General features: G+C 43.6%; 2 protein-coding genes across 2 annotated transcripts in view; one reads left to right on the top strand and one right to left on the bottom strand.

Annotated features, from left to right (window-relative positions):
• The window catches only part of LOC135541174 (calcineurin-binding protein cabin-1-like), a 63062-nt gene extending 41034 nt beyond the window's left edge, over positions 1-22028 (bottom strand). The window contains 32 exon segments of the mRNA XM_064967288.1: positions 2351-2464; positions 5411-5862; positions 6059-6241; positions 6908-6973; positions 11120-11340; positions 11342-11404; positions 11548-11699; positions 12271-12360; positions 12867-13037; positions 13226-13487; positions 13643-13794; positions 14084-14290; positions 15632-15793; positions 15963-16078; positions 16181-16334; positions 16441-16683; positions 16943-17134; positions 17298-17435; positions 17662-17849; positions 17964-18036; positions 18185-18402; positions 18496-18632; positions 18720-18897; positions 19043-19350; positions 19550-19699; positions 19797-19926; positions 20103-20283; positions 20448-20582; positions 20689-20802; positions 20913-21005; positions 21232-21281; positions 21846-22028. Coding sequence (XP_064823360.1) covers positions 2351-2464; positions 5411-5862; positions 6059-6241; positions 6908-6973; positions 11120-11340; positions 11342-11404; positions 11548-11699; positions 12271-12360; positions 12867-13037; positions 13226-13487; positions 13643-13794; positions 14084-14290; positions 15632-15793; positions 15963-16078; positions 16181-16334; positions 16441-16683; positions 16943-17134; positions 17298-17435; positions 17662-17849; positions 17964-18036; positions 18185-18402; positions 18496-18632; positions 18720-18897; positions 19043-19350; positions 19550-19699; positions 19797-19926; positions 20103-20283; positions 20448-20582; positions 20689-20802; positions 20913-21005; positions 21232-21234 — 5046 coding nt within the window. The 5' untranslated portion in view covers positions 21235-21281; positions 21846-22028.
• Positions 1-27039, top strand: part of LOC135541185 (neurofilament light polypeptide-like) — a 29489-nt gene extending 2450 nt beyond the window's left edge. The window contains exons 2-5 of the mRNA XM_064967297.1: positions 24072-25303; positions 25679-25803; positions 25902-26212; positions 26330-27039. Coding sequence (XP_064823369.1) covers positions 24236-25303; positions 25679-25803; positions 25902-26212; positions 26330-26538 — 1713 coding nt within the window. The 5' untranslated portion in view covers positions 24072-24235 and the 3' untranslated portion in view covers positions 26539-27039. The remainder of the gene's footprint in view (positions 1-24071; positions 25304-25678; positions 25804-25901; positions 26213-26329) is intronic.
• Positions 27040-27548: the final 509 nt, after the last annotated feature.

Below are 27548 nucleotides of genomic sequence, written 5' to 3'. Positions count from 1 at the left end.
GTCCTCCTGGAGCCCAGCCTGCAGAGCAGTCAGCCCTGCACAGCCCTGCCCTAGGGAGCAGGCCAGAGGACTTAGGCCTTTATTTACTGCAATCATCAACATTATGTTATGAAGAGCATTACAGCAACTGTAAACTAAATATATAGGTTATATCCATATCAAATCCATAATATTATTGTCCATCTACAGCTGTGTTTCCATTGGGGATTCCCTGTCATGGTTGATTTATTTCAGGCCTGGGCAACTCCAGTCCTCAGGGGCCTGACTGGTGTCACACTTTTGCCCCAGCCCCATCTAACACACCTGACTCCAATAATCATCTAATCATGATCTTCAGTTAAGAATGCAATTTGTTTAATCAGCTGTGTTTTCGAATAAGCCTGTTTAGTTACTACATTATACAAATTCTTTGATGCACAACATTTACGATTGGTGAAACACAAGATGATTGAGACTACATGAGAACAGTTATAAGAAGGCTTACTACCAGTCAAACAGAGGGTGCTGCATGCCACAGTCTGGAACATGTCAAAACAGCAGAATATAGGTTAGGCTACTCTTGATGGTGGCCCAGTTGATGTAACACCAGCCAAAACCAGATGAAAACTAGGCCAGTGTGACCTACATTAGGCTGCAATATAGGACTGAGTGCAGTGATTCTCAACTGGGGGGGTCGTGGCGACCCAAATTTGGGTCACGGGAGGTTTCGAATGGGTCGAGGGTGTCTGAGAATTGTATTATTTTTTTTTAAATTGAAATGGAAAATACTCCAGTCTGAACTTAAACTACTAAAACCAGGTAGAAGGATGTAATGAGCCTGCATTTTTGAATAATTTTAAATCCGAAAACTTTCTTCAATTAGTACTGTCAACAGAGCTAATAACATCACTATTTAGCACAGTTGGTTAATTTTGTATTTCAAACCAGTGAACTTACTAACATTCTTTATCAAGAATATTACTAACAATGGAAAAGGTGGGGATGTAGTTCCCTTGTCATATACACCGAGTGTACAAAACACACCTGCTCTTTCCATGACCAGGTAAATGCTATGACCACTGTTAAATTCACTTCAATCAGTGTAGATGAAGGGGAGGAGCATGAGTCAACATTGGCCAGCCTCCCTGTGGAAAGCTTGACACCGTGTCGAGTTCCTGACGAATTGAGGCTGCTAGGAGAGCAAAAGGGGGTGCAACTCAATATTTGGAAAGTATTATTACTGTTTTGTACACTCAGTGTAAATTGCTACATTGACTATCAATATAGCATTAAAAATAGCTTTCCAGATGACATTTTGCCAATTTTGCAATGCAAATATTGGGTCGTGACTGAGACAATCTGGTCCCGAGGCAAAACCAGTAGTGAACCAATGATCTAGAGAAACCTTATTCAGGTGGTGTGGCCTGGCCTCCCCATTGAAGAACACTCCACTGAAGACCAAGTCCCATCAGGTAGCCTACCAACTCATGTCTAATATCATCTCCCATCCAGCCATTTGGTCATTCTGTCACTGAGGAAAACCAGCACAATCATTGTCCCCTCTGTCACACAGAAGGCACAACACATATCACCACAGAGAATGACTGGTCTGTCTGTCTGTCAGGCTCAGGGATCAGTGATACTAAAGGCCATGGCAAACAAGACAACAGCTGTTGAGTCACACCACTGCTGATTTTCATCTTTGACTTTTGATGAGACCTGGGAAACCTGCTCCGAGTAGGCCTACTCCCTGGCTCAACACCAGCAGTGACATTACTGATCATTGTCCTCGTCTCCAGACCCTCCACAGACCGCCACACATGCTTCAATTCATGACAATGCTACCTGGGATTCCATAATTAGGCTTAAAGCAACCATACAATAACATGCAAAGAACGTATTGCATGGATAACTGGGACTAAGAAGAGTTGCAGCAAGGAGAAATATCTCTTGGAGGACTTACAACAGATGTAATGAGAAGGTTGACACACTAAGTATGTAATTCCCAGAAGTACCCTTTTCATTTAAGTTTAAACAACTGATGGAATGTTGGAATCTCTAAGTCCTCCCTCCATTGTTTTAGCTATTAAGGGTCTCTCCTGGTGCAGAATGTTATTGCTACAAGTCGAGGAGGAAGTCGATTGGAAGACACGCCAAATTAACTCTCAGCATTTCCTTCCAGTCACTGACTTCTGATTAGATTGAGTCAAATTGGGTGTAAATTCTGTAACTTACTATTGAGTTTGCAATATTCCAAAAATAACTTCACTTTCCAAACTGTAAAACAAACTGAGAACCAGGACTGGTGCATAGTAATGTTAGCCAGGTGAGTAACAGGACCTTGATAGCAGAGCTGGCTTGGTGAACTTACATTGAACAGGTTTGTCTTGTTCCTCTCGCAGAAAAGTCCTTGTGCTGGCATGTGTTTCAGCTGTTGCCATGGGACACTGCTTCCTAGCAACACATCTCGTGCCCACCGCAGATTCTAGGAAAACATAAAACATAATCAGAAGACTGGGGATATGAAAACGGTCCCTCAAGAGGCAGACCACAAACAAGACTAAAAAAGGTGAAACCGTTAGCTACATCATACCAGTTTTTTTTTAAATCGCTCTTTTTCATCTGCATCATCCACTACCTAACCTCACTGTTTTGCTACCTTGTTCCCTGTCATAGCAGCTCTGATGGACACAACTAACTGCAGTTTAACAGTACAAAGTGACTGTAGCTGAAGTCAAGTTATTGACATGAAAGTGGTTCTCCCTTTTTAAAACGTCACTGTGATGTTCTGTAAAAACCCAGCGCCAAATGACCTGCGATTACAGGTCCTCCTGTCAATCTCTGACTTCCTGATTAGCCTCAAACTGTCTGTCCCAGCCAATTCGTGTTTACCCTAACTGTTTCTGGGAGAACTAGAGGCTTTACAAGAGGGGGGCAGTTCACCCTCAGCTAGAGAGGAGGGATTCAACTTTATATTCAAGTAGATATAGTTCATCCAATAGTAACTTTTCATTTTTACATAAGGTGTGTAAAGTTGATAATCATTCCCAGCAATCTACACACACCACCCCATAATGACAAAGCAAAAACAGGTTTTTAGAAATCTTTTCCTAATTTATAAAAATAATATATAATAATAATAATATCACATTTCCGTAAGTATTTTAACCCTTTACTCAGTACTTTGTTGAAGCACCTATTGCAGCAATTACAGCCTTCGAGTCTTCTTGGGTATGATGCTACAAGCTTGGCACACCTGTATTTGGGGAGTTCCTCCCAATCTTCTCTGCAGATCCGCTCAAGCTCGGTCAGGGAGCGTTGCTGCACAGCTATTTTCAGGTCTCTCCAGAAATGTTAGATCGGGTTCAAGTCCGAGCTCTGGCTGAACCACTCAAGGACATTGAGACTTGTCCCGATGTTGTCTTCGCTGTGTGCTTAGTGTCGTTGCCCTGTTGGAAGGGGAACCTTCACCCCTGCTCTGGAGCAGGTTCTCTCTGTACTTTGCTCCATTCATCTTTGCCTCGATCCTGACTAGTCTCCCAGTCCCTGCCGCTAAAAAACATCCCCACAGCATGATGCTGCCACCAATATGCTTCAACGTAGGGATGGTGCCAGGTTTCCTCCAAACGTGAGGCTTGGCATTCAGGCTAGAGTTCAATCTTGGTTTCATCAGACCAGAGAATCTTGTTTCTCATGGTCTGAGAGTCATTTAGGTGCCTTTTGGCAAACTACAAGCAGGCTTTCATGTGCCTTTTACTGAAGAGTTGCTTCCTTCTGGCCACTATACCGAAAAGACGTGATTGGTGAGATGCTGCAGAGATGAAGGTCCTCCCATCTCCACAGAGGAGCTCTGTCAGAGTGACGATCGGGTTCTTGGTCACCTCCCTGACCAAGGCCCTTCTCCCCTGATTGCTCAGTTTGGACCGGAGGACAGCTCTAGGAAGAGTCTTGGTGGTTCCAAACTTCTTCCATTTAAGAATGGTGGAGGGCAATGTGTTCTTCTTGGGGACCTTCAATGCTGCAGACATTTTTTTGGTACCCTTCCCCAGATCTGTGCCTAGACACAATCCTGTCTCGGAGCTCTACAGGCAAATCCTTCAGCATCATGGCTTGGTTTTTGCTCTGACATGCACTGTCAACTGTGGAACCTATATAGACAGGTGTGTGCCTTTCCAAATCATGTCCAATCAATTGAATTTACCACAAGTTGACTCCAAGTTTCAGAAACATCTCAAGGATGCTCAATAGAAACAGGATGCAAAAGGTATGAATACTTATGTAAATGAGGTATTTCAGTTTTGTCATTTTGGGTTATTGTGTGTAGATTGCTGAGGAATTGTTTTTATTTAATCCATTGTAGAATAAGGCTGTAACGTAACATAATGCTGAAAAAGTAAAGTGGTCTGAATACTTTCCCGAAAGGCACTATGTATTATCATATTTAATACAAATTCATAAAAGCTATCAGAATTGTCTGCATAGAGACAGAGCTATTCAAATTATCATCTATCTATCTATCTATCCACCACACATTCCTGTTACAATACTAACCCATAAATCTAGTATTCTCTGACAAATGTATAATAACCTTAGCCTGTAATTTAAAACACAGAGGAAGTAGGATTTGTACTGGAAAAACAAATGAGTTCGTCGCTTATTAACCAAGAGGTCTACAGACCTGAACACCCACAATGCTTCCACTGGTCGCTAACACTGAGCAGTAGGTAGTCACTTGACATTTTAACAGAACTCCACGGGGAATTAAATAAACAATTGTGGACTTACTTTCAGGACCTATTCACTTCTTAAAGGTGTAGGCTTTGTGATTTTGTTAAGTCTAAAACACTTGGGGCAGTAAAATAAAGCAAGTCACGGGCCAAGGTCCGTCTACCTGCCTGAATGAATCCTCTAACAACAAGATGAACAGCACACTGAGGAGAGCTACATAAGTCTCAAAAGGTTATTAAAGAAAACAGTAACGGTTCACTAAGCTGTTATCAATGGCCAGAACTCTGCCCTGGCTATTGGCTAATCCAACTTCATTGAATTGGGACTAGCAGTCCCCATAGGATGGTCTGACTGGCAAAAATGCTTACTGTAGGACGTCACGACACTACGCAGCCTCGCTGTGCCAAACCTGGCTGAGAGAGCACTGCGCTGTTGCCACCCACGCACACCTCTACCCACAGAGCCTTGTGTACAAAGCACACTCTCCTCTTCCAGCACCTTCTGTAGTCACATAAACTGCAGGCAAACTAGCACAATTGACAAGAGGAACTAGACTCATGGTGTCAGAGGGATTTAAAATGTCAGATTTAATGCCACTGATGATAGGTTTACGGTCTGGTATATAAATTGTTTAAATTTTCCTGTTTAAACATTCTGTGAATGAATGTTAGTGACAGTGCAGGGGGAGGGTGGGCTAACTAACCTGTTGGGTCTTGCTGTTGGTGTAGAAGAAGGCCAGGCGATAGAGGCTCTTGTAGTGCTGAGGGAAGCGGCTCAGGCAGAGGAAGAGAGCACGGACACACATCTCCACCAGCATGTGGCGCTGCTCTGTCCGCTCAGCAGGGAGGGCCTTGGGCACCTCCACAACCTCTGGAGGGGGCTCGGGCCATCTCTGGTGACGGCTCTTCCCATCGCTGGCGGGAGTCTGGGGGGTGGCCTGAGGAGTGGGGGTTTGGGGGGTGACCTGGGGAGTGGACGAGGCCTTTGGTGGGGTGGATGGAACAGGCAGTGCATGAGGGCAGGTATCTATGGTCGGCTTTTGGGCATCAGCCTCAGGTACTATCACTGACATGGTGTCTTCTACTTCTTGGACTTGTTCTTTGTCCTCCAGCAAGATTACAGTCCCGCCCTCGTTGCTTCTTCCCCCATGTGAGCCTTGAGGAATTCAGGGTTTGAAGAGGAGTGACATATTAACATGATCCATTCTCAATATGTCCTGTCCCCTCTAAAACACAAGTCATTGGCTTACAATATCACAAAAGAAAAACCCCATTTAGCAAATACTAAAGCTGGTGTTCGGGTAGAACTAATTTCCTTAATTGCATTTCAGGATAAAAGGAACAACACCCACCTGTGTCTTCAACTGTAGGCTGGCCCTCCTTGATGGGGGTGGTGTTCTCAGAGGAAGACGTACTGCCCTTCCCAGACTGTAGCTTAACATGGCTACTGTCCTGGGAGCTGGCGGGGTCTGTGAAGGCATCCTGGGTGGAGTTGGAGTCAGACAGCATCACCACCACACTGTCCTGACTGCGCTCTGTCAGGGGTCAAACACAAACACAGGTCTGGCATGGGTGCCAGTCACACGCATGGACCAGCCATACCCATGGATGGGCCACGGACACCCACTCCTTATCAAGGGATCAATCACAAAGCAGTTAAGGTTTTCATTCAGGAATAAAATAGGTACTTGTATCCAAGAATGAAAAGGGGTGTGTGTGCAGCAAAGTATGTCTATTTATGCAAACATCATCGGGTTCATCTGCCAGACAGCCATTACAGTAATCATACATACACAAAAATCTCCAGACCTTAGTCATGCTTCGTAGGGAGGCCTCTGCTTTTACACAGCACTCAAGCCACCTAAAAACTAGATGCCAGCATTCTTCTTAATAAGCACATTGTGCAACCTCAGCAAGAAGCTGAAATCCTCTGCAGATAATAACCAAATTAGCAGGAGGGCAACAAATTTCTGTGAAAGGATCTCAGGGGACTTGTTAAAGATTCCCTGTAATTAGCTAAATGTACAAATTTAGCTGATATAGGTGTTGCAAGGACTGCCCCATAAAAATAAAAAGTGTGGAGTAGTGACGAAGTTTGTGGAACTCATTTAGGGACACTTTTACACTGAGCAATTGTGTCCCTAAAATTGTGCATGATACTCTGTAATGTCCTGGATATAAGAGGGTCTTAAGTGCAGTACCATTCAGGGATGCCAGCCACATTGGAGACCTGGGCAGGCAGTAATCATGGTCAAGTTCTGGGGTGGCTGTTGAAGATATCGGGATATGCTTAAATAAAAAAAAATGGCTTCATTCCTGATTTGACAATTAGACATCATATTACAGTACATGTGTGATTGAGGAAAAGAAACATCATATGCTTCAATTGAGAACAGCACCGCCTCTAATCCCCACAATTGCTTACATATTGCGGTTACCATGATGCGCTTCAGACAGGCATCAAGCAGGAAAGGCTCGACATCCACTGGCAAACCTGCCTGCACACGGTGGTTTCTACCATCTATCTCAGAAGATGTGTACCAATGAGGGTCCAACCACAGTCGGACTGATTTGGCATTATATCATCATACTAGCGCTGACTTTGCTGATAGCAACTTTGAGGAAAAATAGTACTTATTATGTAAGACGTGGTTGTTCCACCTAGCCATCTTAAGATGAATGCACTAACTGTATGTCACTCTGGATAACTAAAATGTAAATATCAATTGAACACAATTGCAATGGAAAGCATAGTAATCATTGTATAACTTTTAAATACAATCAAATAGGTTAAGATCTCTGTTGCAAACGTAAGCAACACCAAACCCAAGCCAAATAGTAACCCATAGTAGCCCATGAACCATTTAGTGGATTGTTTGTGAGAGGACTGAATTTGTCCAGTGGCAGCACACATCCCTTGGTATCCACATGCATATACATGACAAAGCAGGTGGCAGAAGCAAGCAGGCAGAGAGGTAGCAGGCAGGTGGGTAGGTAGGTAGGTAGGAATCTGGAAAAGGTGACAGAAAAACTGGCAACATGGGCAATATGGCTGCAGTAGTCAGACATTCAAGCTAAACAGGGCATGGGGGGGAAACAAAATACCAAAAGCTGTTTTTACAGTATATACTGCCAAGATATTTTGCAAGGCTGTTTGTAATGAATGGTCAATTTATACTGAACAAAAATATAAAACGCAACATGTAAAGTGTTGTTCCCATGTTTTATGAGTTGAAATAAAAAGATCCCAGACGTTTTGCAAAAACACAAAAAGCTTATTTCTCACTAATTGTGTTTACATCCCTGTTTGTGAGCATTTCTCCTTTGCCAAGATAATCCATCCAACTAACAGAAGTGGCATATCAAGAAGCTGATTAAACAGCATGATCATTACACAGGTGCACCTTGTGCTGGGGACAATAAAAGACCACTCTAAAACGTGCAGTTTTGTAACAACACAATGCCACAGATGTCTTAAGTTGAGGGAACGTGCAATTGGCATGCTGACTGGAGGAATGTCCTCCAGAGCTGTTTCCAGATAATTAAATGTTAATTTCTCTACCATAAGGCACCTCCAACGTTGCTTTTGATAACATGTCTAACCAGCCTCATAACCGCAGACCACTTGTAACTACGCCAGACCAGGAACTTTCGATGGCCACTGGCATGTTGGAGAAGTGTGCTCTTCACGGATTAATCCCGATTTCAACTGTACCAGTCAGATGGCAGACAGCATGTATGGCGCCGTGTGGGAGAGCGGTTTGCTTATGTCAAAGTTGTGAACAGTGCCCCATTGTGGCAGTGGGGTTACATTATGGACGGGCATAAGCTACAGACAACTAATACATTAACATTTCATCTATGGCAATTCGACTGCACAGAGATACCGTGAACAGATCCTGAGGCCCAATGTTGTGCCATTCATCCGCCGCCATAACATCATGCGTGATAATGCAAGGCCCCATGTCGCAAGGATATGTACACAATTCCTGGAAGCTGAAACTGTCCCAGTTCTCCATCCATGGCCTGCATACTCACCAGACATGTCACCCACTGAGCATGTTATGGAAAACTCTGGATCAATTTTACCTTTATTTAACTAGGCAAGTCAGTTAAGAACAAATTCTTATTTTCAATGACGGCCTAGGAACAGTGGGCTAACTGCTTGTTCAGGGGCAGAACGACAGATTTATACCTTGTCAGCTCGGGGATTTGAACTTGCAACCTTCCGGTTAATAGTCCAACGCTCTAACCACTAGGCTACGCTGTACAGCGTGTTCCAGTTCCTGCCAATAACCATAAACTTCGCACAACCATTGAAGAGGAGTGGGACAACATTCCACAGGCCACAATCAACGGCCTGATCAACTATGTGAAGGAGACGTGTCACGCTGCATGAGGCAAAACGGTGGTCACACCAGACACTGACTGGTTTTCTGATCCATGCGCCTACCTTTAAAAATAAAAAAGTCATCTGTGACCAACAGATGCATATCTGTATTCCCAGTCATGTGAAATCCATAGATTAGGGCCTAATGAATGTATTTCAATTGACTGATTTCCTTTTATGAACTGTAACTTTTTAAAATCTTTGAAATTGTTGCATGTTGGGTTTATATTTTTGTTCAATATTTACAACAGCATTCATTCAATGATACTGTTTCTTTTCACTCACAGCAAATATTTGTTTTTACCCCTTGACGTCTTGCAACAATGTAACAAACATAGTAAACAATGCTGCAGTGAATATCATTTAAATTATGGGAAACAGAAGCAAATTATACATTATTGTATATAGCTCTATGTTTCTATAAGTGAAAAGCCTTTCAACTTTTTTCAGGAACATATTATGCAAATATCTCATCCTAACTTCCCACTAAGTACAAACAGACACACGCACACTTCTTTGTACGTGATATTTTCACGATTGCGTCCCCTCTGTAAAATATGCTCTTAAAAATGGTCCATAAATATAAACATAGGTTTAGTGCACTGAGATTTGGTGCATTTTTTTTTATCCACACTTTGGTGAAGCACGCAATCATCTCACCGGCAACTGGGAGTTCAGAGTAAACTGCTTTTGTCTCCCATCACACTACTGTTGTCATGCAATGCTAAGTGCTAAAATGTAAAGCAAAGTTGCATCAGTACATTAACTGATATCTTGTTTGTAATTCATTTTGAAAAGCTACCTCCCTTGTACTGAAGGATCTCTAACCGTGCTGTTATATTGTCTGTATGTGGACAGTATAGGTCTAGTAAAGTAGAATCATTGAAATTACTCTTTACAAAGGTGACTGATTCCCCACTCTAAATTCAGCCCATTCTCCCCTTTCCCTCCCTCTATTAACAGGCCTGCTGCTACTAGTAAACCAGCCTTCAGTAATACTCATACGGCACTGCAAAACAAGCACTAGACTTTGGTTTAGTAATCGAACTGCGCTCACAGTAACGGGCACAATTCTGAACCATAGTTTTGTTCTCAGATCCCAGTCTCAGTACAGCTACCAAACTTCCCTTGACACATATTTGTTTAAAGACGAGCTTTTGTGTCTAGAAGTGTCCAATCAGTGGTTGACAATCTTCAATTTAGCTCAGTTGTTTCAAGTGAACATGCAGTGAAATGCTACTAAAGAGTACTGTGAGGTACCTCAAGCAATTCAGCAACTGTTCACTAGGATCAGGTAAAAGCTCTCAATGGAAACCTGGCTGTCTGTGGCTCTGGGATTGTTACAGCGGGTCTAGAGTTAACAACACACTAAAAGCCTGCTGTGTCCAGGACAGACCTCTACTTTACTGGCCATTACCCCCTATAAAGACACCACAGCTTACAGGGAACATATTGGCAACCAAGTCTAATGTGATAGTCAGCAAGCCTCTTGCATTATTTTCATAAATAATTGCCCTGCTATAATTATTTAAATAGTAAGAGCAGTCATCAGAAACACCTGATGAAATCAAAAGAGCATATTATAAAATCAAAACAGGATCTATTCTCAAAATGTCTTCATAAGAGGCGATGAGAAAATGATCTATGTAGGGACAAGGTCTCCTGAAGTTGCAATAGAAACTGGTGATGTCATCAAAAGGAGAAGCAAGGGAAATGGGAAAGAAGGGGGGGGGGGGGGGGTGACAACCACAAAAGTCTAAATATTGACTATATATTTCAACAAACAGGCCTGGACGTTGTCTGCCAAACTCAACCTTCACACCTGTTTGCCTAAACTAAACGCTGTTGATTTTATAGTGCAGTAAAACAATATCCACATATCCTGAGATGCCATATTGCCCATTTTACCATGATATCCCAATCACCCAGTGTATATGGGGTCCTTACTGGAACCAGAGCCATTATCATCATAGTGATGAACCTTCTAACCACCACTACTCCCCAGCCCAGTGAGATTCCTCACCCAGCCCAGTGAAGGAAGGGCCCAGAGGCCCAGAGGCAGCGTCTAGGACTGGGACTGTACCATCAGCCTGCTGCTCCTCCTCATGCTGCTGCTGCCACGTCTGCTGCTGCCTCCTGAGGGTTTTACGCTTGACGTAATCGTGGTCGACCGGAGTGGCCGTGTAAGGTGGGGATGTCAGACCTGCAGCGTTGGAGGGGAGGGAGGCCCCATGAACATCCGTCCGCAGCGCACACAGACGACACAGAGCAGTGGGAGTCCTCGTCCATCATGAAGAGGGGCTTCTCCCTGAGGTGAGAGAGAGGGGGACAAAACAAAAGGTTGGACCAGAGTGGGGGAATTTCATGTTTTTCTTTTGATTTGTAGGCGAATCACAGAGCGAGTTTCATAACAAAGAGCATAGATCCCAGGCGAAGGTTGAGGCCCCTCACTTTTCGTGGGACCTGGGCATGCTCTTCTCTTCCCCCCTGGCGAAGGGTCCGGTGGCTGCCTCAGCCAGGATGTTGAAGAAGATCTCGTGCTCCAGGTCTGGTTCCTCAGCCTCCAGCAGCTTTAGAATGGTGGCACTCAGACGAAAGTACAGCTGGGGGAGAGAGATGCCAGAGAGTCAGCGGGATTTTTAAGATGAGGTATACTCTCTCTACATATCTATTACTACACAAAAAGGACACGTGCATGTAATTCCTTCTCGATCAGTGTTATTCTAAGTTTTACAGGAGTTACCCCATTTTTTTCACCAGAATTTCTGGGGACACCCCCCCCCAAAATGTCATGACCCCACCCGACCCCAAATCTAATGTCACAACCTTATAAATAGTCAACTTTAGATTTTTATATGTCAACAAATAACCTTCAATTCATTACATTCATATTGTATAAAAATGAAAAGAAACACAACAACAACAAAAAAAACATCTAATTATTATTTCTCAAAAACGTTTGTATATTGTCCCATACAATACTCTGAATTGTATTTTTGGGGGTGACCCCGCTGCAGTTCTCCCGCGACCCCGACTTTGAATACCACTGTTCTAGACGAATACAGCAATAAACTGTCTTTTTTTAAGTGGTTGCTTCATGTGCAAAAGCACAACTGTATGTTATGGCCCAGTGGGGACTGGAGCTATGGTACACATGGTCTGAAGCATGTGTACCTCCAGGGCCTCCATAGCCAAGTCAGGGGGATTGTGGTAGTGTATTTTCCGAGGGTATCTGGCAGCCTCCTCATGCAGATAATGTGCTGCCTGCGTGAGAAGAAAAAGAGGAGAGACACACTGCTCAATCTCATCTGATGGGTGTTACACACAATGAAACACTGGTTACCATAGTCAATAACTTGCAATGGTCAGATATCAGCCTTTCACACATATTGCTTAATAAATTGATGACATCGTGTTAGACTTGTTATAACAGAGCAGCAAAACACACTACAAAAGACGAACTGGAAGAAGAGAAAAACAAAACAGAGATACACAGTGATTCAAATTTATAGAATGGAGCTAAACAATTGAAGGACTGGGTCTGGAGAGGTGAAGAAGCAGTGAAGGTAACAGGGAAAGACATACAGACAGAGCTGCATCACCTGACCTCTGACTTCCCAGTTTCCCCATCACTCCCCTTCCACCATACTGGCCTCCATGGACATACCTACTCCTTTGAGCCCTCAGACTCCCCCAGTCTGTACAAATCTAGTCTGCAAGGCAGACCTATGAATCACTTGAGTCCACAGATAGTGTCCCCTGCTGTGCACCTGTTTGTAGAGCTGGACGTATTCCCGGGGTGGCTGCTTTCGTTTCTCCGCTATCTTCCCCAGCATGTAATGGATGAGCCACTCTTCCTCATCACTATCCCCCTCACACCGAGACGCCCCTTGGAAACACTGGGACGACGTCTCCAGCATTGTATCTCTCCTCTCCTCCATCTGAAAAACACACATTAAATCCAATACTGTCAGCAGTGATTTACCTCCCCTCGACAGATCAAATGACTAAACAATTAATTCAGACACATGATGACCGGAACTGACAGGGTGTGACATCATTTAGTTTAGAGAAGTACAACAGAATACAGTGCCTATGAGTATTCTATACACTGGTCTGTCCACTGCACCTGTTTGACGACCTCAGGGGGCAGCTCACTCCTCCACTGTTTGACTTGACGTGAGGCGAAGGAGTGCAGGGCATAGGACATGGTGCCGTACTCTATCCACAGAGCCAGGTTGGAGCTGTTGATCTCCAGGGCCCTCTTAAAGCAGTTGAGCACAGCCAGGGAGTGCTTCCAAATGGGGCCATCGCTCTTCAGCTCGTTGGAGTTGAGCTTGTCCTGGATGCGGCTGGCCCTCGCCAGTGCCATGCCAGCCCAGGAGTCAAACCTACAACCATAGAATGAATCATGCCAAGGGAAAATCATCAACATCACACCATTTAGAAATCACCTTGAAGGTAAAAAAAACAACATATATTCATGTTGAGTTGCTTAAAATATTAATACTAAAACAACAGAACTATAGCAGCGAACAGAACTGACCTGTTTGGACAAACACAGATGTCATGCATATAGAACTTGATGGCCTTGGACTGCTCCTTGTTCTTGAAGTGGTAGTCAGCCAGGAGGTAGAAGAACTCATTGACCACAGGGGGTGCTGGAGCACCCCCCTCAGGAAGGCAAGGTACTGGCTCCTAGGTGGGAAGAACCACTGGATGATCTCCTCATGATCTACTATGCTGATAAGGTCAGGTCTGACAACAGTCTTAGAGATTCAACTACAATCTTATACATATTAAGTATTCCATTTGTAAACCAGACATATTTGAATGTATAATATGATTTGTACAGTGTCATGACCTATAATGAATGGTCATGATGTGCTTTATAGGCCTAAAGCACTCTCCATGGCAACGTGTAAAGCCAGGTTGAGGCGATGTACAGTCAATTAGCATTTGTGACTCATAAATGCCCTGTACTGACCTTCCCAGCCGTGCCCTCGATGTAGGCTGACACCTCATCCATGGTGAGGATGGGAGTGTCACTTCGGGGCACAATGCCAGAGATCCTCTTCAGCAGGTTGGCCAGGTCAGCAGACACCGTGCTCGTCTTGTAGCTGTCAAACTCAGGCAGAGTCTTAGGCTTGAAGTACTGGAACATGAAGAGGGCATTGCTCCACAGGAGTTCCACCTGCACGCCAAAGAAAGGCACATTTAGTTTTGATAAGAAAAAATATTGTATTGTACTGTTAAAAAAAATCTATATAATTATTATATTATTTTAACGCATACATACACTATTTTAAAAGGCTAATTGATCATTAGAAACCCCTTTTGCAATTATGTTAGCACAGCTGAAAACTGTTGTTCTGATTAAAGAAACAATAAAACTGGCCTTCTTTAGACTAGTTGAGTGTCTGGAGCATCAGCATTTGTGGGTTCGATTACAGGCACCATACACATGGTTAGCAGATGTTAATGCGAGTGTAGCGAAAAGTTTGTGCTTCTAGTTCCGATATGGAGTAATATCTAACAGTAATCTAACAGTAATATCTAACAAGTAATCTAACAATGTCACAACAACTACCATATACACACACAAGTGTAAAGGAATGAATAAGAATATGTACATAAAAATATAAAAAATATAAAAAATATATAGGCAAGATGCAGTAGATGGTATAGAGTACAGTATATACATACGAGATGAGTAATGTAGGGTATGTAAACATTATATAAAGTGGCATTGTTTGAAGTGGCTAGTGATATATTTATTACATTCCATTTTTAATTATTAAAGTGGCTAGAGATGAGTCAGTCTGTTGGCAGCAGCCACTCAATGTTAGTGATGGCTGTTTAACAGTCTGATGGCCTTGAGATAGAAAAACAGCTTCTAACTGAAACCTTGGTGATTCCCTCTAGCATGAGAAGGGACAAACAGCACTGGCTGGTACATTCTTAATCAGATGCAGCCAGATAATCAATCTTATAAAAATTCCCTGAAAGTACACAAATTGCTTACTCATGTCTTGACCCATTCTAGTAGAGTCCTTGGGTCTTATGGCTCGGATGACCAACCAGTAGTTAATTAGTCGGGGATTGCATTCATGAACTAATTAACCTGGTCTCTTAGGAGCAGTCTATTCATCATGCAATTACTGCATATCAGTTACACTACAAGCCAGTACCAGTGTGTAAACAACCTCATGATGGATTGACAGCCACCTAGTAGCCAGTTGAACATATTACATGATCTCACATGATTTAACATGATTTCCATTAGCTTATCCTCTCTCAAAACAATAGGACAAACCCTGACAGAAATGTGAATGGCATTGAAAGGTAAAGGACAGTCAGTAATACGGCATGAAAGGGATACTGTTGGATTCTGGCATTCTGGCTCTGGTTCCACTTACCCAGAGTCAGATGGACTCGTGGACACCATTTTTATGTCCCTGTTTGCAGTGCAAGTAAAACAAGGGCTTGAATGCCAGATCTCACAGTATCCCTGTAAGAGGGCTGGGTGTTTGACCTGTTGAGCAGAGTGCTCCTCTAGATAGCGGGCCTTGCTCTTCTTGCTGGGGTAAGCATACAGGCAGTAGAAGCACTGCTCCAAGGCCATCTCCAACTCCTCTTTGTAGGGATGGGTGGCCTCCGCTTTAGAGGCAGCCAGCTCTTTCTCCAGAACACAAACCTGAACATGAAGACAACACTAGTAACGTTCTATCCTGATTAAACTATGAAAAATACTTTGAAAGCAATTAGAAACTAATTAAAGCCATATCATAGGTAAACAAAACAGAGGGAATTAACTGAGCTGACAGAGGATGTCCACACAATCGCAGCCCTGCTGACCAACTCACATAGAACTTGAGCAGAGCGCCATCTGACTTGCAGCACCAGGAGCGGCGGCCCAGATACTCGTGGGCCGTGTTGAGCAGCATCAAGGAGGAGGGCAGCATGGGGGTGTTAGAGTCTTCTGAAGAGGGTCACAGGGAACAAGTCATTTTAGGGCTTCCAACATGGATTTAAACAGGACATCTTCGCAGTTATGAACATGATGTAGTCCACCACCACATACCTTCATCGTCCCCTACTGATATGTGCTGGCGAAGCAGGCAGTTGAAAGCAGCCTCCTCGTGCTTGATGATGTGGTACAGGAGAATCCAGGGCAGGACCGAGGAGAAATTAGGCTCCTTGGGATCATCTGGGATCACCATGATGCAGTCAATCAGCTGGAGATAAGACACACAACAAATTTGAATATGATTTTATGTTTCCAAACACACTCTGTGTCTACCAGATACATTAGAGTCAGTGTTTCCCCGGTGTGCATCTGACCTGGATGAGGTTGTTGGCCAGCCTGGCCATGCTGGTGTAGCGGTTGACGTTGCTCAGGAGTTGAAGGTCCTCTGTGAAGCAGACCTCAATGCCACCCAGCAGCGTTGTGATGGTGGAGACCCATTCCTCTTTGGCTGAGTGAGAGCTGGCTGGGACAGTGTTGAGCTGCTGCAGGGCTTCGTTCAGGGCCACCTCGGTGCACTCCAGACACTGACGATAGTCCTTCTGCTTCAACAGGGAGTTCTGGAGTACAGATATGCCGAGAAAAGAGGAAAAATGTCATTCATTTAAAAGTGGCTCAATGGCTGTCTATTGTACATGGCATTATGCTCATAGAATGTACTGACGTGATAAGCAATAACACTGCTTGTCCTTTTCTACATCGGTAGCACACTGATAAGTAGTGCCATGCCAAACAGAGAAAGGCTTCTTAAAAAAGGAGACTCATATAAAAAGACACGGAACACAGTACAACTATTGCTGTATGAATCCAGAAGCTAACCTGCAGCAGAAGCAGCTGGGCAGGCCTCTCAGGAACAGAGCTGACAAACTCCAGAGGCTTGACCCGCCCAGAGCCATAGCTGAGGGTGGGCTGCAGCAGCCGCACCACAGACTCATAGTCCCCAGACTCAAACAGACGCTGGATCTCCTCCAGGGACTGACAACGCTCCAGAGACTTCAGCTTCTTATCAATCTGTCAATGACGTTTGGAGAAAGAAACTCTTTCTGATGAACCAGACAACTCAAAGTCACAGGGGACCTACATGCTCTAACGAGATGGTTGGACAAAATAATAGATCACGTGAGGGCCGTTATTCAAATAGGGTATTTGTGTGCTAGTTTTACTGGTCACTGACCTCCTCCACTGAGATGGCTGCATCCACACGCAGGTTGGGCAGGTAGATGGTGTACTTGTCCTCCTCTGTGGTCCGTGCGTGACTCTGCAGCATGTCTGTACACACATCATAGCTCTCCAGGGCCTGGTCCATGTCTCCCTGTGAGAAGACAAGCACACAAAACAAGACTTATGTTATGAATCACATCCACAGAAATTGTTAATCAGATTCAATTCAATGATTAAGAAAAATCAATGTGAGATTTATTGGGAGGGGTCAACTCGGTATGATGCAAAAAATATTTTTTTTATATATGTAAGCACTAAGGTAAATATGCAAAAGAAAACATGGGTAAATGAGGTTACAGGATGAATGTTAAGGTTACCTGCAGGGCCAAGAAGCGTGCCTTGAGCCAGTAAACACGTACCACCACGGCCACCCAGTTGTCCTCAAACAAGTACCCCTGTGATGATCCCAAGGCCAGCTGTAACAGGTCCCCTTCAAAGTGCTGACCTGGGAACTCTGCTTCACACACAACACTGCTCTGTCCCCCACTGCACTTTCTCGGCGACCCTTTACAAAAAGAAAAAGTAAGGAACATACCAGTACGGTTATTCAAAAAGAAGCCAACCAATATGGTTACTTCATAAAGGAATACCAAAGTAAAGCGATCTGTTTGACACATACCATTTTTGCCTTTGCTGTGAGACCATTGCTCCAACTGAAGCTCCATACATGATAGGCTCATCAGAAACATTTCCTGCACATGAAACACCAATTACAACTCATTTACAGACAGATTGACAGGTGCAATAGGTGGGATGACAAAACATTGGTACTTCAATTTAAAACACTGTTGATGAAGTAACAAATCAGGAGTCACAATAGATCCCTGGGCTGTCCCATACCCGTATGTGTTGATTACTGCAGTCGCGGAGCAGAGGGTTGGGCAGGCCGCTACTGTGCTTCCTCCAGCTGTGATACACCTCCAGGACCACTGCAGTCAGCCCCCGAGGCCACTCCTCCATGAACTTCTGACCTACCGCTTTCAGATAGCACATCATCAACTCTAATATCCCACCATTGCTCATATTATTGAGCAGGAAGTTGTGGACATCCTCTTGTTCTGGGGATGAAGAAAGACAATGTCATGTAAATCCTATAAGATGTTTGACATTAATGCATTTGAGTCATGTAGAGGATTGTATAAGACATGTACCTGATTCCATGTATTCAATAGAGTCTAAAAGCATGCCGCTGTTGCCATGGAGCAGCTGGGAGTCCTGCTTAACTTCACACTGAGCTTCCAGGTTACTCAGGCTCTCGTCATCATCCTCAAGGTCAAACTTCTTTAGTCTGAGTGGAACAGGAGAGCCTCATCACCATCCAAAACAATATATTTGCATTGCGTTGTTATTGTTCCCTTGAGGTTCATGACTATACCTGGATGGTAGGTATTTGAAAAGCAGCTCCTGGAAGTCGATCTTCTCCTCCTTCTTGCACTTGGTGTTTCTGACCCGAGCTGAGCGGCGCTTGGCAGTGTCTCCGCTGTCCTCCATTGTGCGTCTCCTCTTAGGGGCCTTCTTCTCCTTCTCCTTCACAGTGAAGGATGTGTCCATAGCTGTGAAGGCACAAATTGACATTTAAACAATACATTAATTATCAGAGCATACAATAAGCCATTCTGACACAAATTGTTTTGTTGTCTAAATGCTTGCAAATCAATGGAATTGACATGCAAAATTAGATGAAAAGAAACAACTGACCAACAGAGGGGGCTGTAGTTGTAATGACCTCTACTGTCTGGCTCTGTGTGATCTGAACGAGAGGGCTGGGCTGGGACAGTGCTGATGGCTCAGGGACAGGAAGTGGAGGCAGGGAGGAGCTGGGGCTGCTGCTGGGGATGGTCTGAATATCACTGACAGGAGGGCAGGGCTCAGGAGGCAAGGCCTGGAGGCAATTGGAGTCGCGATACTGGGACAGGTCAATTCTGCGGCCCAGGCTTGGGCGTGGCGGCTCGCAGGTTGTCTGATGTCTGTACATGGCAAGGAGGCTCTCTCCAACATTCTTCCACCTGAGAATCATAACAATGCTAAATGCTTTGTCAATTAAAACAATCCTATCATTAATCAAAGTGAAAAGCAAGGGAGTAAACTGCAAAAAATAAATACATGTTTAAGTATTCACAGCAACTCTGTATCCTATGAAACTAAACGAGGAGAAGTGGAGGTGCATCCACCTGTCAACAGATAAGATTAAGTGTGAAGACTCACGAGAAACAGAGGATGGGTTGGACTAGGACCAGGTCTGGTTTGGGTTCCCGGGCAGAGAGAGCCTGCCTGCGCCGTCGCAGATCCATCGCCTCCTCCACAATGGCCTGGGTCTCCTCCTCATCCACCTCCACATAGTGAATGGACATGTCACTGCATGTGGAGCATGAGGACAAGATCAAGACCACATGGACTGCTGTATGACAGCACACATTTAGGATAAGTAAACAGGTAGGTAGAAGGGCTGTACCACTTCAAGAACATTTGCATGGAGTCTCTCTTCAGACAAGGCTGTTCTTCAAAGATCTTCTCCTTCAACACCAGCCCTTTGGTGTAACAATGATCCTTTTCCAGGGCTTTGCAGATGAAATACAAACAGCCTGGAAAACAGTATGATAGATAATTATCCCCTTAATCATTTTGGCACACCTGGACCACCCTTAAACATTGTTTTCAAATCAACAGTTCTAAACAGTAAGAAATATGATAAAAACAATACTGATTAGTTAGTCCTTTGCACAGTGACAGAGGACAGACATACAGAGGAATGACTCACAGCTGTAGTCACTGAGTGTGTAAAGAACAGTTATGAGGTTATCCAGACAGGGCCAGTGGTCTGGGTTACATTGCAGACCCTCCTCAAAGGCATGCCGCGCCAAAGGAATGCGCAACAGTCGCACCGCCACCTGACCAATCTTGTACCACATGTTCACATCTGTGGAATCCAGCATCACAGCCTGCGAGAAAACATATACTGTATCTTCAGGTCACATGGACTTGAACAAATGTATTGTGTACACTAAACAACATTTAGTCTCCCGCTAAGATGTTCCTTACCCCTTATTAGTTATATGGTTTACTGATAGGTTACATAACTTATGCTCTCTTTGGATGAGTTTACCTCCAAGTAAAATTCCATGGCTGTCTCCAAATCATCCCGCAGCGCAGCCAAACTAGCCAGGTTTTTGAAGGTAGAGTATTTCAGCATCAGCCCTGGATGCTTAAGACCCACCTTTTGGTCGTCCGAGGGCATTGCCTGCGAGAGGCATGATAACATGTTAAATTTTATAAAGGGTTATTGTGCAGGATCATTTCAATAAGACATGCAGTGAAACACATCGAGTCTCTGAAGGGAATGATACCTCTTTGAGCAATGGGGTTTTGAGGAGTTCATGATAAGCCTTTGCAGACTCCTCAAACTTGTCATGCTTTTGAAGATCTAATGCTTTATGATACAAAGCAAATGCCTCTGCTTCCTGTAGAGGAAAAATAGAGAAATAATTCAGAACAAGCAAATATCTACTTTGAAAGCAAAGTTTAGCCAAATGTGGTTGGTGTAACGTGGCTCACAGCAAGATTACCACACCTGTGCCTCCTTAGTTCGACTCTTTTTAGTTTTCAGAGGGTCTTCAGACTCATCCGCTGCGGCTGAGGCTGCATTTAGTGCTGCAATCCGGATCTGAAGAAAATAAAATATTACATTATTGGCCAAAGACATCAATGTGCAATACAAATGTGAGAATTGATGGTCCTGTGAATAACTGAACATGTGGTACTGGTACAGTATGACTAGCGAGTTGACTACCTGTTCAGGAGAATGCATTGGGCAACAACTTCATCGCTACTACTTTGGAAGTTTTGGCTATTTGTATAGGATTGTTAGGATGTAAAATAAAGAAACAAACCATCTTTGAGTCATGCGCTTGCAATGGTCATCAATTCCAACTGTCCAGACCTATAGACAAGATTGCAAACACAAATGATATTGGATAAACATTGCTGCAGGAGATGTAAGTTAGCTAACTGTATGTACTGTAACGTTACTCTTTAGTTGAAATAGTTTTTCAAAACAACTGCAGCAATGCTAAGCTAAAGATCAATGTTGAAAATAGAAGTTAATAACATGAAGTGTATAGATAGCTAGCTAGCTAACGAGCTAGCAAGTGAATGTCAGTGTCAGAAATTATGCTATGTAACGTTAGCTAGCTATCGATCGTCTAGGGCAAAGATAGGAGGCAAGCTGCAAAACACCGATGATAACCCATGTCGAATCATAGCTAGCTAGCTAACGTTAGTGATACCCTGATAAAAAAATAATTGACATCACAATCTACCGATAGAAAACTAACCGAGGTGAGGTTTTTGATTTGATTCAAAAAATATATAGTTAGCTTGCTTGCTATCCTTATTCCATCCTGACCCGAATCATTCTCAATAGCTAGATAGCGCGGTACAACTAGCTAGCTAGCTAATAGTCTCGGTGTGCATCACATGCACATTTTTGTTACTAGCCACTTACCAATCCTTCCCAATCTCATCATTCCCTGCATTGACCAGACTTGTTCGGTACTTTGACAATTGGACATATATTAGGAGTCTGCATCAATATGATACAATATTATAAAGCCAGCTAGCTGTGAGGGTCTTGAAAACTTTGACACTCCTTTGTTGTTGTAAATGCACTAGAGCTCGTTCACTCTGCATGGGGGAATGAGCCGATGACTAGTAAAATCGTGGGTTATTGGACAGCTTAATACCGGGTGGGTTCGAAGCGCCAATCATAAGATCTGATATTCAGTTGATTGTCCGCAATTGGTGCACGGCTCTGTTCACTTCATTTCGGGCTTTTATTCAGACCCCCCGGCAACCCTTCTTTTAAGTATTCTTGATAGACTTTATGTCTATAATTGAATCTCTGAAATGACTAAATAATAAGAAAATCTTGTCTACAGCCCAATATTATAATATTGTAAATTATTTTCTAAAATAAGTGTCATCGTCACTTCGCGTATGCTTTTATGTTATTTTCAATTATTAAACTCCATAATGTCTGTCTGTTATACTTGACAACAAAAATAATAATAAAAATACGTTTCCGTGCAAAACCAGTTTACCCAAATATAATATATTCTATTGATAAAATAGTCGAGTGACGGCTCTAACAATACAAATAACAAAAATGGAAACCAGGCGGGAGGAGGCGAGACCAGATGGGACCGTTCTAGCCAATGAGAGGGCAGATACGTGTGTGACCAAAGTTGCCGGAATGCCACGTGCGTCCACTTATATCAGTGCATTCAGAACAACCCGAACATTACGAAACTTCTATTCGATCAAATACGCCTGTTGACAAATTAGCAATTACATTTTTGTTGACCAAAATCAACACTTTCATTGATCACTTCGTGGTCTTATTTTCGTGGAAAGATTTGGGGCAGAGTAAACCCTCTCGCTTCGCCTCTTCTTCTGGTTTACCCAATGGCAAAGATACATAGGAGTCAGGTTAGGTTGGGGGCAATGGGCATCTTTGTCCATGGTTTACCCATAACATTTATCTCAAACCAGAGTAAAGCATCTTTGGTGGGGTGTGGTGGTCTCTGTAACCAAGGCAAACTGATTTATGCAGCAGTAACCTGTTTTGGGACTATGGGGTTGGGATTACAAGGGTGCTTGAAATGATGAATTACAGTAGTGATTTGTATTAGCTGTAAAAACCCTCCATGCTTGATTACCTGTGAACCTGATGTGAGAAATGGCATGGTATATCTACAGAATAGTATGAGTACATGTTTTTAGACAATTTAAACGTTTTTACAAAAATATCATTCACAACACTTAATTTTCTTGATAAGGCTTCCTCTTAGTGGAACTTTAAATATACATCAGTTAGATCTGTGAGCACTTGTATGGTATACCTGGTGCCTAATCAGAATTTTCATGAAAATATCATTACATTCACAATTTTAATTGTCTTCATAAAGCTTTCTCAAGCCATGAACTTTAAATAGACACGAGTTAGAGGTTTGAGAGCTGGTATGGCATATTTAGAGTCTGAGTAGCTAGATAGAGGGAAACGTCTTTAGATGATTAATTGATTTTCACAAAATATAATTACATTCACAATTTTAAATTGTCTTCAAAAGGCTTCCTGAAGCTGTGACTATTGTGTATAGATTGTTCTGGAGTCTGTGCGAAGTTGCATATCTAGACTAGAGCCCTGTCTGAATAGCCAGATAAAGGAAAAATGTCGTTGACAATTCAGGGGATAGCCCAAATGGGTTTCAAACCCAGAAACCTGCAACTGTCAGTCCAGTAGTACTGTCACCATAAAGCCTGAACTAAGGGCTACATTAAAATGGCAAGAGTTTTTAATACTGATACAAATGTGGAGCAAAAGCTAAACATACAAAAATGAGGTTCAAAATGAGTCACTGCAGGGATCTGGATTCACACAGTTGTAGGGTAGTGGCAAAATGGTGCAGTGCTGTGTCATTGTTGGCAAAAGTCTTGCTCCCTCAATTGCCAGCGCTGTAGTTTAAAGCCTCTGCAGTCACCTGATGCGCTGCTGAGATTTTGTTTGTTTTTAGGGGATAATGGTAATATTTGCTATTCATCGTGTTTCAGAGAGATAGACATGCTTCTCAGCTAAATGTATATTTTGTTTTCTCAGACTGTCCTCATTGCCCTCCGTCTCTCCACTGCTTATCCCCGCCCCTTAAATCTCTCTCTTTCCCTTCCTTAACAGCTCAGACTTGGCTGGCTGAAGCTATCATTGATCCCTGCTGTCAGTGGTCTAAAAAAACGTTTGCGTCACAGTCATTACCAGCTCTATAAAAGATACAGTGATGCAGATTCCACTGTGTCGACCCAGCAACTCTATTACAGTTAGAGCTGCCTGTTTCGCAAGTCATGAGTTCCATTGCTTACGACCCTTACTTTCCCTCCTCTTCACACAAGAGGAGGGTGATGCTGCGCAGTGGAGGATATGGAGACAGTGCAGGAGGGATGGCATCCAGGTCGGTGTATTCCAGCCACTCTGCCCCCCTCTCATACCATGGGCCATCCCGACTGCATTACCCAACATACAGCCGTAGCTCCTCCATGCTGCTCTCTACCCCCAGATCTGCTGCCGCTGCTGAACTCGACATCAGCCAGGCGGTGCAGGTGAGCACTGAGTTCAAGGCCGTGCGGACGCAGGAGAAAGCCCAGCTACAGGAGCTGAATGACCGCTTTGCCAGTTTCATTGAGCGCGTCCACGAGCTGGAGCAGCAGAACAAGGTGCTGGATGCTGAACTGCTGATCCTCAGGCAGAGGCATGGCGAGCCCTCCCACCTCAGGTCCCTGTATGAGCACGAGATCCGCCAGCTCCGTGCTGCTGTGGAGGAGGCCCGCGATGAGAAACAGGCTGCCCAGAACCACAGGGACCAGATGGAGGAGGTGCTGCAGAGTCTGCAGGGACGTTATGAAGAGGAGGTAGTGAGCAGGGAAGAGGTGGAGGGGCAACTGATGGATGCCAGGAAAGGGGCGGATGAGGCTGCTTTGGGCCGTGCTGAGCTGGAGAAGAGGACGGAGACGCTGCTGGATGAGCTGGCCTTCCTGAAACGTCTCCACGAGGGGGAGATAGCTGAGCTGCAGGCCCAGGTGCAGTACAATGCCCAGGTGTCCGTGGAGATGGAGGTGGCCAAGCCAGACCTGTCTTCAGCCCTCCGAGACATCCGTGTCCAGTATGAGAAACTGGCACATCGCAACCTCCAGTCAGCCGAGGAATGGTTCCGCAGCAAGGTGAGTGTGATGACAGAAGGCACCGCCCGCAACACAGACAACATTCGCAATGCCAAAGAAGATGCCGGGGAGTACCGCCGCCTGATTCAAACACGGAACCAGGAGATTGAAGCCTGCCGTGATAGGAACCAGTCCCTGGAGAATCAGTTACAGGAGGTAGAGGAGGAACAGAGTGCTGAGATCGCAGCCCTACAGGTCAGTGCCAGAGCAGCATGAATGAAAATCATACAATTTCTCATAAAAAAATGTCACATGTCTGAATATCTGCATTAGACCCTGCTGAGCTTAATCCTTCAGACAAATGTACACAATATTCTACAGAAATGCGGTGTAATGCATCCGTTAAGTCAACAAGGTAAGTTTTGGACTGTAGATTACATGTACAAATAATTTGATAATAATGTGTATTGAAAATATGTCTACACTAGAAAATAGTGCAAAGTTTGTATAGTATTGTTTTAGAGTGCCTCCCTATTACTTAAAATGTTTTCATTTCATAATTATTCCACAATAAACACTTTATTAATCATGTTACACTGTTAACATAATAAAGCATCTCTCCAAAAACAGGAATCAATTGGCCAGCTGGAGGACGAGTTGAGGACAACCAAGAATGAAATGGCTCAGTACCTGAAGGATTATCAAGACCTCTTGAATGTTAAGATGGCTCTGGACATCGAGATCGCAGCTTACAGGTCTGTGGCTTATAAAATTAGATCAGCATGTTTTGTGCCGTCTCTCATTATCTACATGTTATCTACATATCTACCCTATGTATCTATTATCTTTCCAGGAAGCTGCTTGAAGGGGAGGAGAATCGCTTCAGTGCAGTAGGACCAGGGGCAATGTCCAGTGTCTATTCCCAAAGCCTGTGTGTTGCCCCATCCCGCAACCGCCCCATGTTTTCCATGCAGTCCAGCCTGACCTCTGGTGCCCCCTACCTACGCATGTACAGCTCATCATTCTCCTCTGCAGATGATATTATAGCTGCTAGTCAAGCACAGCCTGCTGAGTCAAGTCCTCAGGAGGAAGAGGAGGAGGAAGGAGAGAAGGGAGACGAGGAAGCAAAGGAAGAGGATGTTGAGGAAGAGAAAAAAGCAGAAGGTCAGTATTATCCAGAGTTTAAATTAATGTGCTTTCAAAAAAAATAATGAAGGTTTTGAGATGTCAGGTTCCGTATCTGCAGCGGATAGCAACTAATCACACTGTCTCTACCTACAGATGACAATGGAGATATGAAGGAAGAGGCAGAAGAGGAGGCTAAAGAAAATGGAGACGGTGGAGGAGATGAAAACCAAGAAGGTAGAGATGGAGAGGAGGATGGAGCCAATGAAACAGAAGAAGGGCATGATAAGGGAGAAGAGGATGAAAGCAAAAAGGAAGTAGAAGTGGTAGAGGAAAAAGAGAAGCCAAAGGACAAAAATATTTAAATCAAGATTCTGATGAATGACACATTGATTGTCCCATATTGAGGTGCTCTACAAAAAGATCCATTAGTTCAGTACAATCAATCAGGAAACCATTGTATACAGCAGAGGCCTTTATGTTTGTGTGCAAAGAGGTAGTATGGCTATACACTGAGTGAAGCAAAATATGACAGTGTATGCATGTGTGTGCCAGCAAGGCCATAAATAATAAAAAGCAAATACCTGTATATGAAATACATTAAAATAAATGCAATATGAGTGCACTATGGGTGAGAGAAATGAGAAAGAATGTGTGGAGTTTTGTGAGCAAATACTGTATTGTATTAGCCTAAGAAATATTTGTTTGAAAAATCTATGTGCATTTCTGTCACCACAATATGCATATAAGAACACCACTGTGTTCAATATACTTGATTTTCAATGCCTTAGACATATTCGTAGTGGGATCAATGATGTACTGTACTGAACACAAATAAAGACTTAAAACATGTCCATCTGAATAAATCCATTTCTGGTATTATTGCACTATTGAATTCACTCATGAAGTTGCTACTCATTTTCCTGACTATCTGGAAGAGTCAGCAATAAGAGTTTGGAAATGGATATGCCGAGTCAGTTGAACAATGAATGCCTTCAACTGAAATGTGTATTCTGCATTTCTCTCTCTGGATCAGAGAGGTGCAGGGGGCTGCCTTAATTGTCAATGCCTTTGGCACCAAGGGAATAGTGGGTTAACTGCCTTGCTCAGGGGCAGAACAACAGATTTTTACCTTGTCAGCTCGGTGATTTTACAATCCAGCAACCTTTCAGTTAGTGGCCCAACACTAACCACTACGCTACCTGCCGGAGTGTATAGATAATAGCATTGGTGATTCAGGATGTTCTTTTAGAGTACAAGGAGAGTATTAGAATAACTGTTTCCTTTTTAGGTTGGTTGATAGATTATGTAATTCCTCAATAATATACGTACTACCTGTATGTCTCACGAGAAACACCCTCTTAGGTGGCCCTTT

Source organism: Oncorhynchus masou, chromosome 1 (genome assembly GCF_036934945.1).
Source record: "Oncorhynchus masou masou isolate Uvic2021 chromosome 1, UVic_Omas_1.1, whole genome shotgun sequence".
NCBI classification, from domain to species: domain Eukaryota; kingdom Metazoa; phylum Chordata; class Actinopteri; order Salmoniformes; family Salmonidae; genus Oncorhynchus; species Oncorhynchus masou.
The sequence above is the reverse complement of the archived record's forward strand: the minus strand, read 5'-3'. Positions and strand labels throughout refer to the sequence as shown.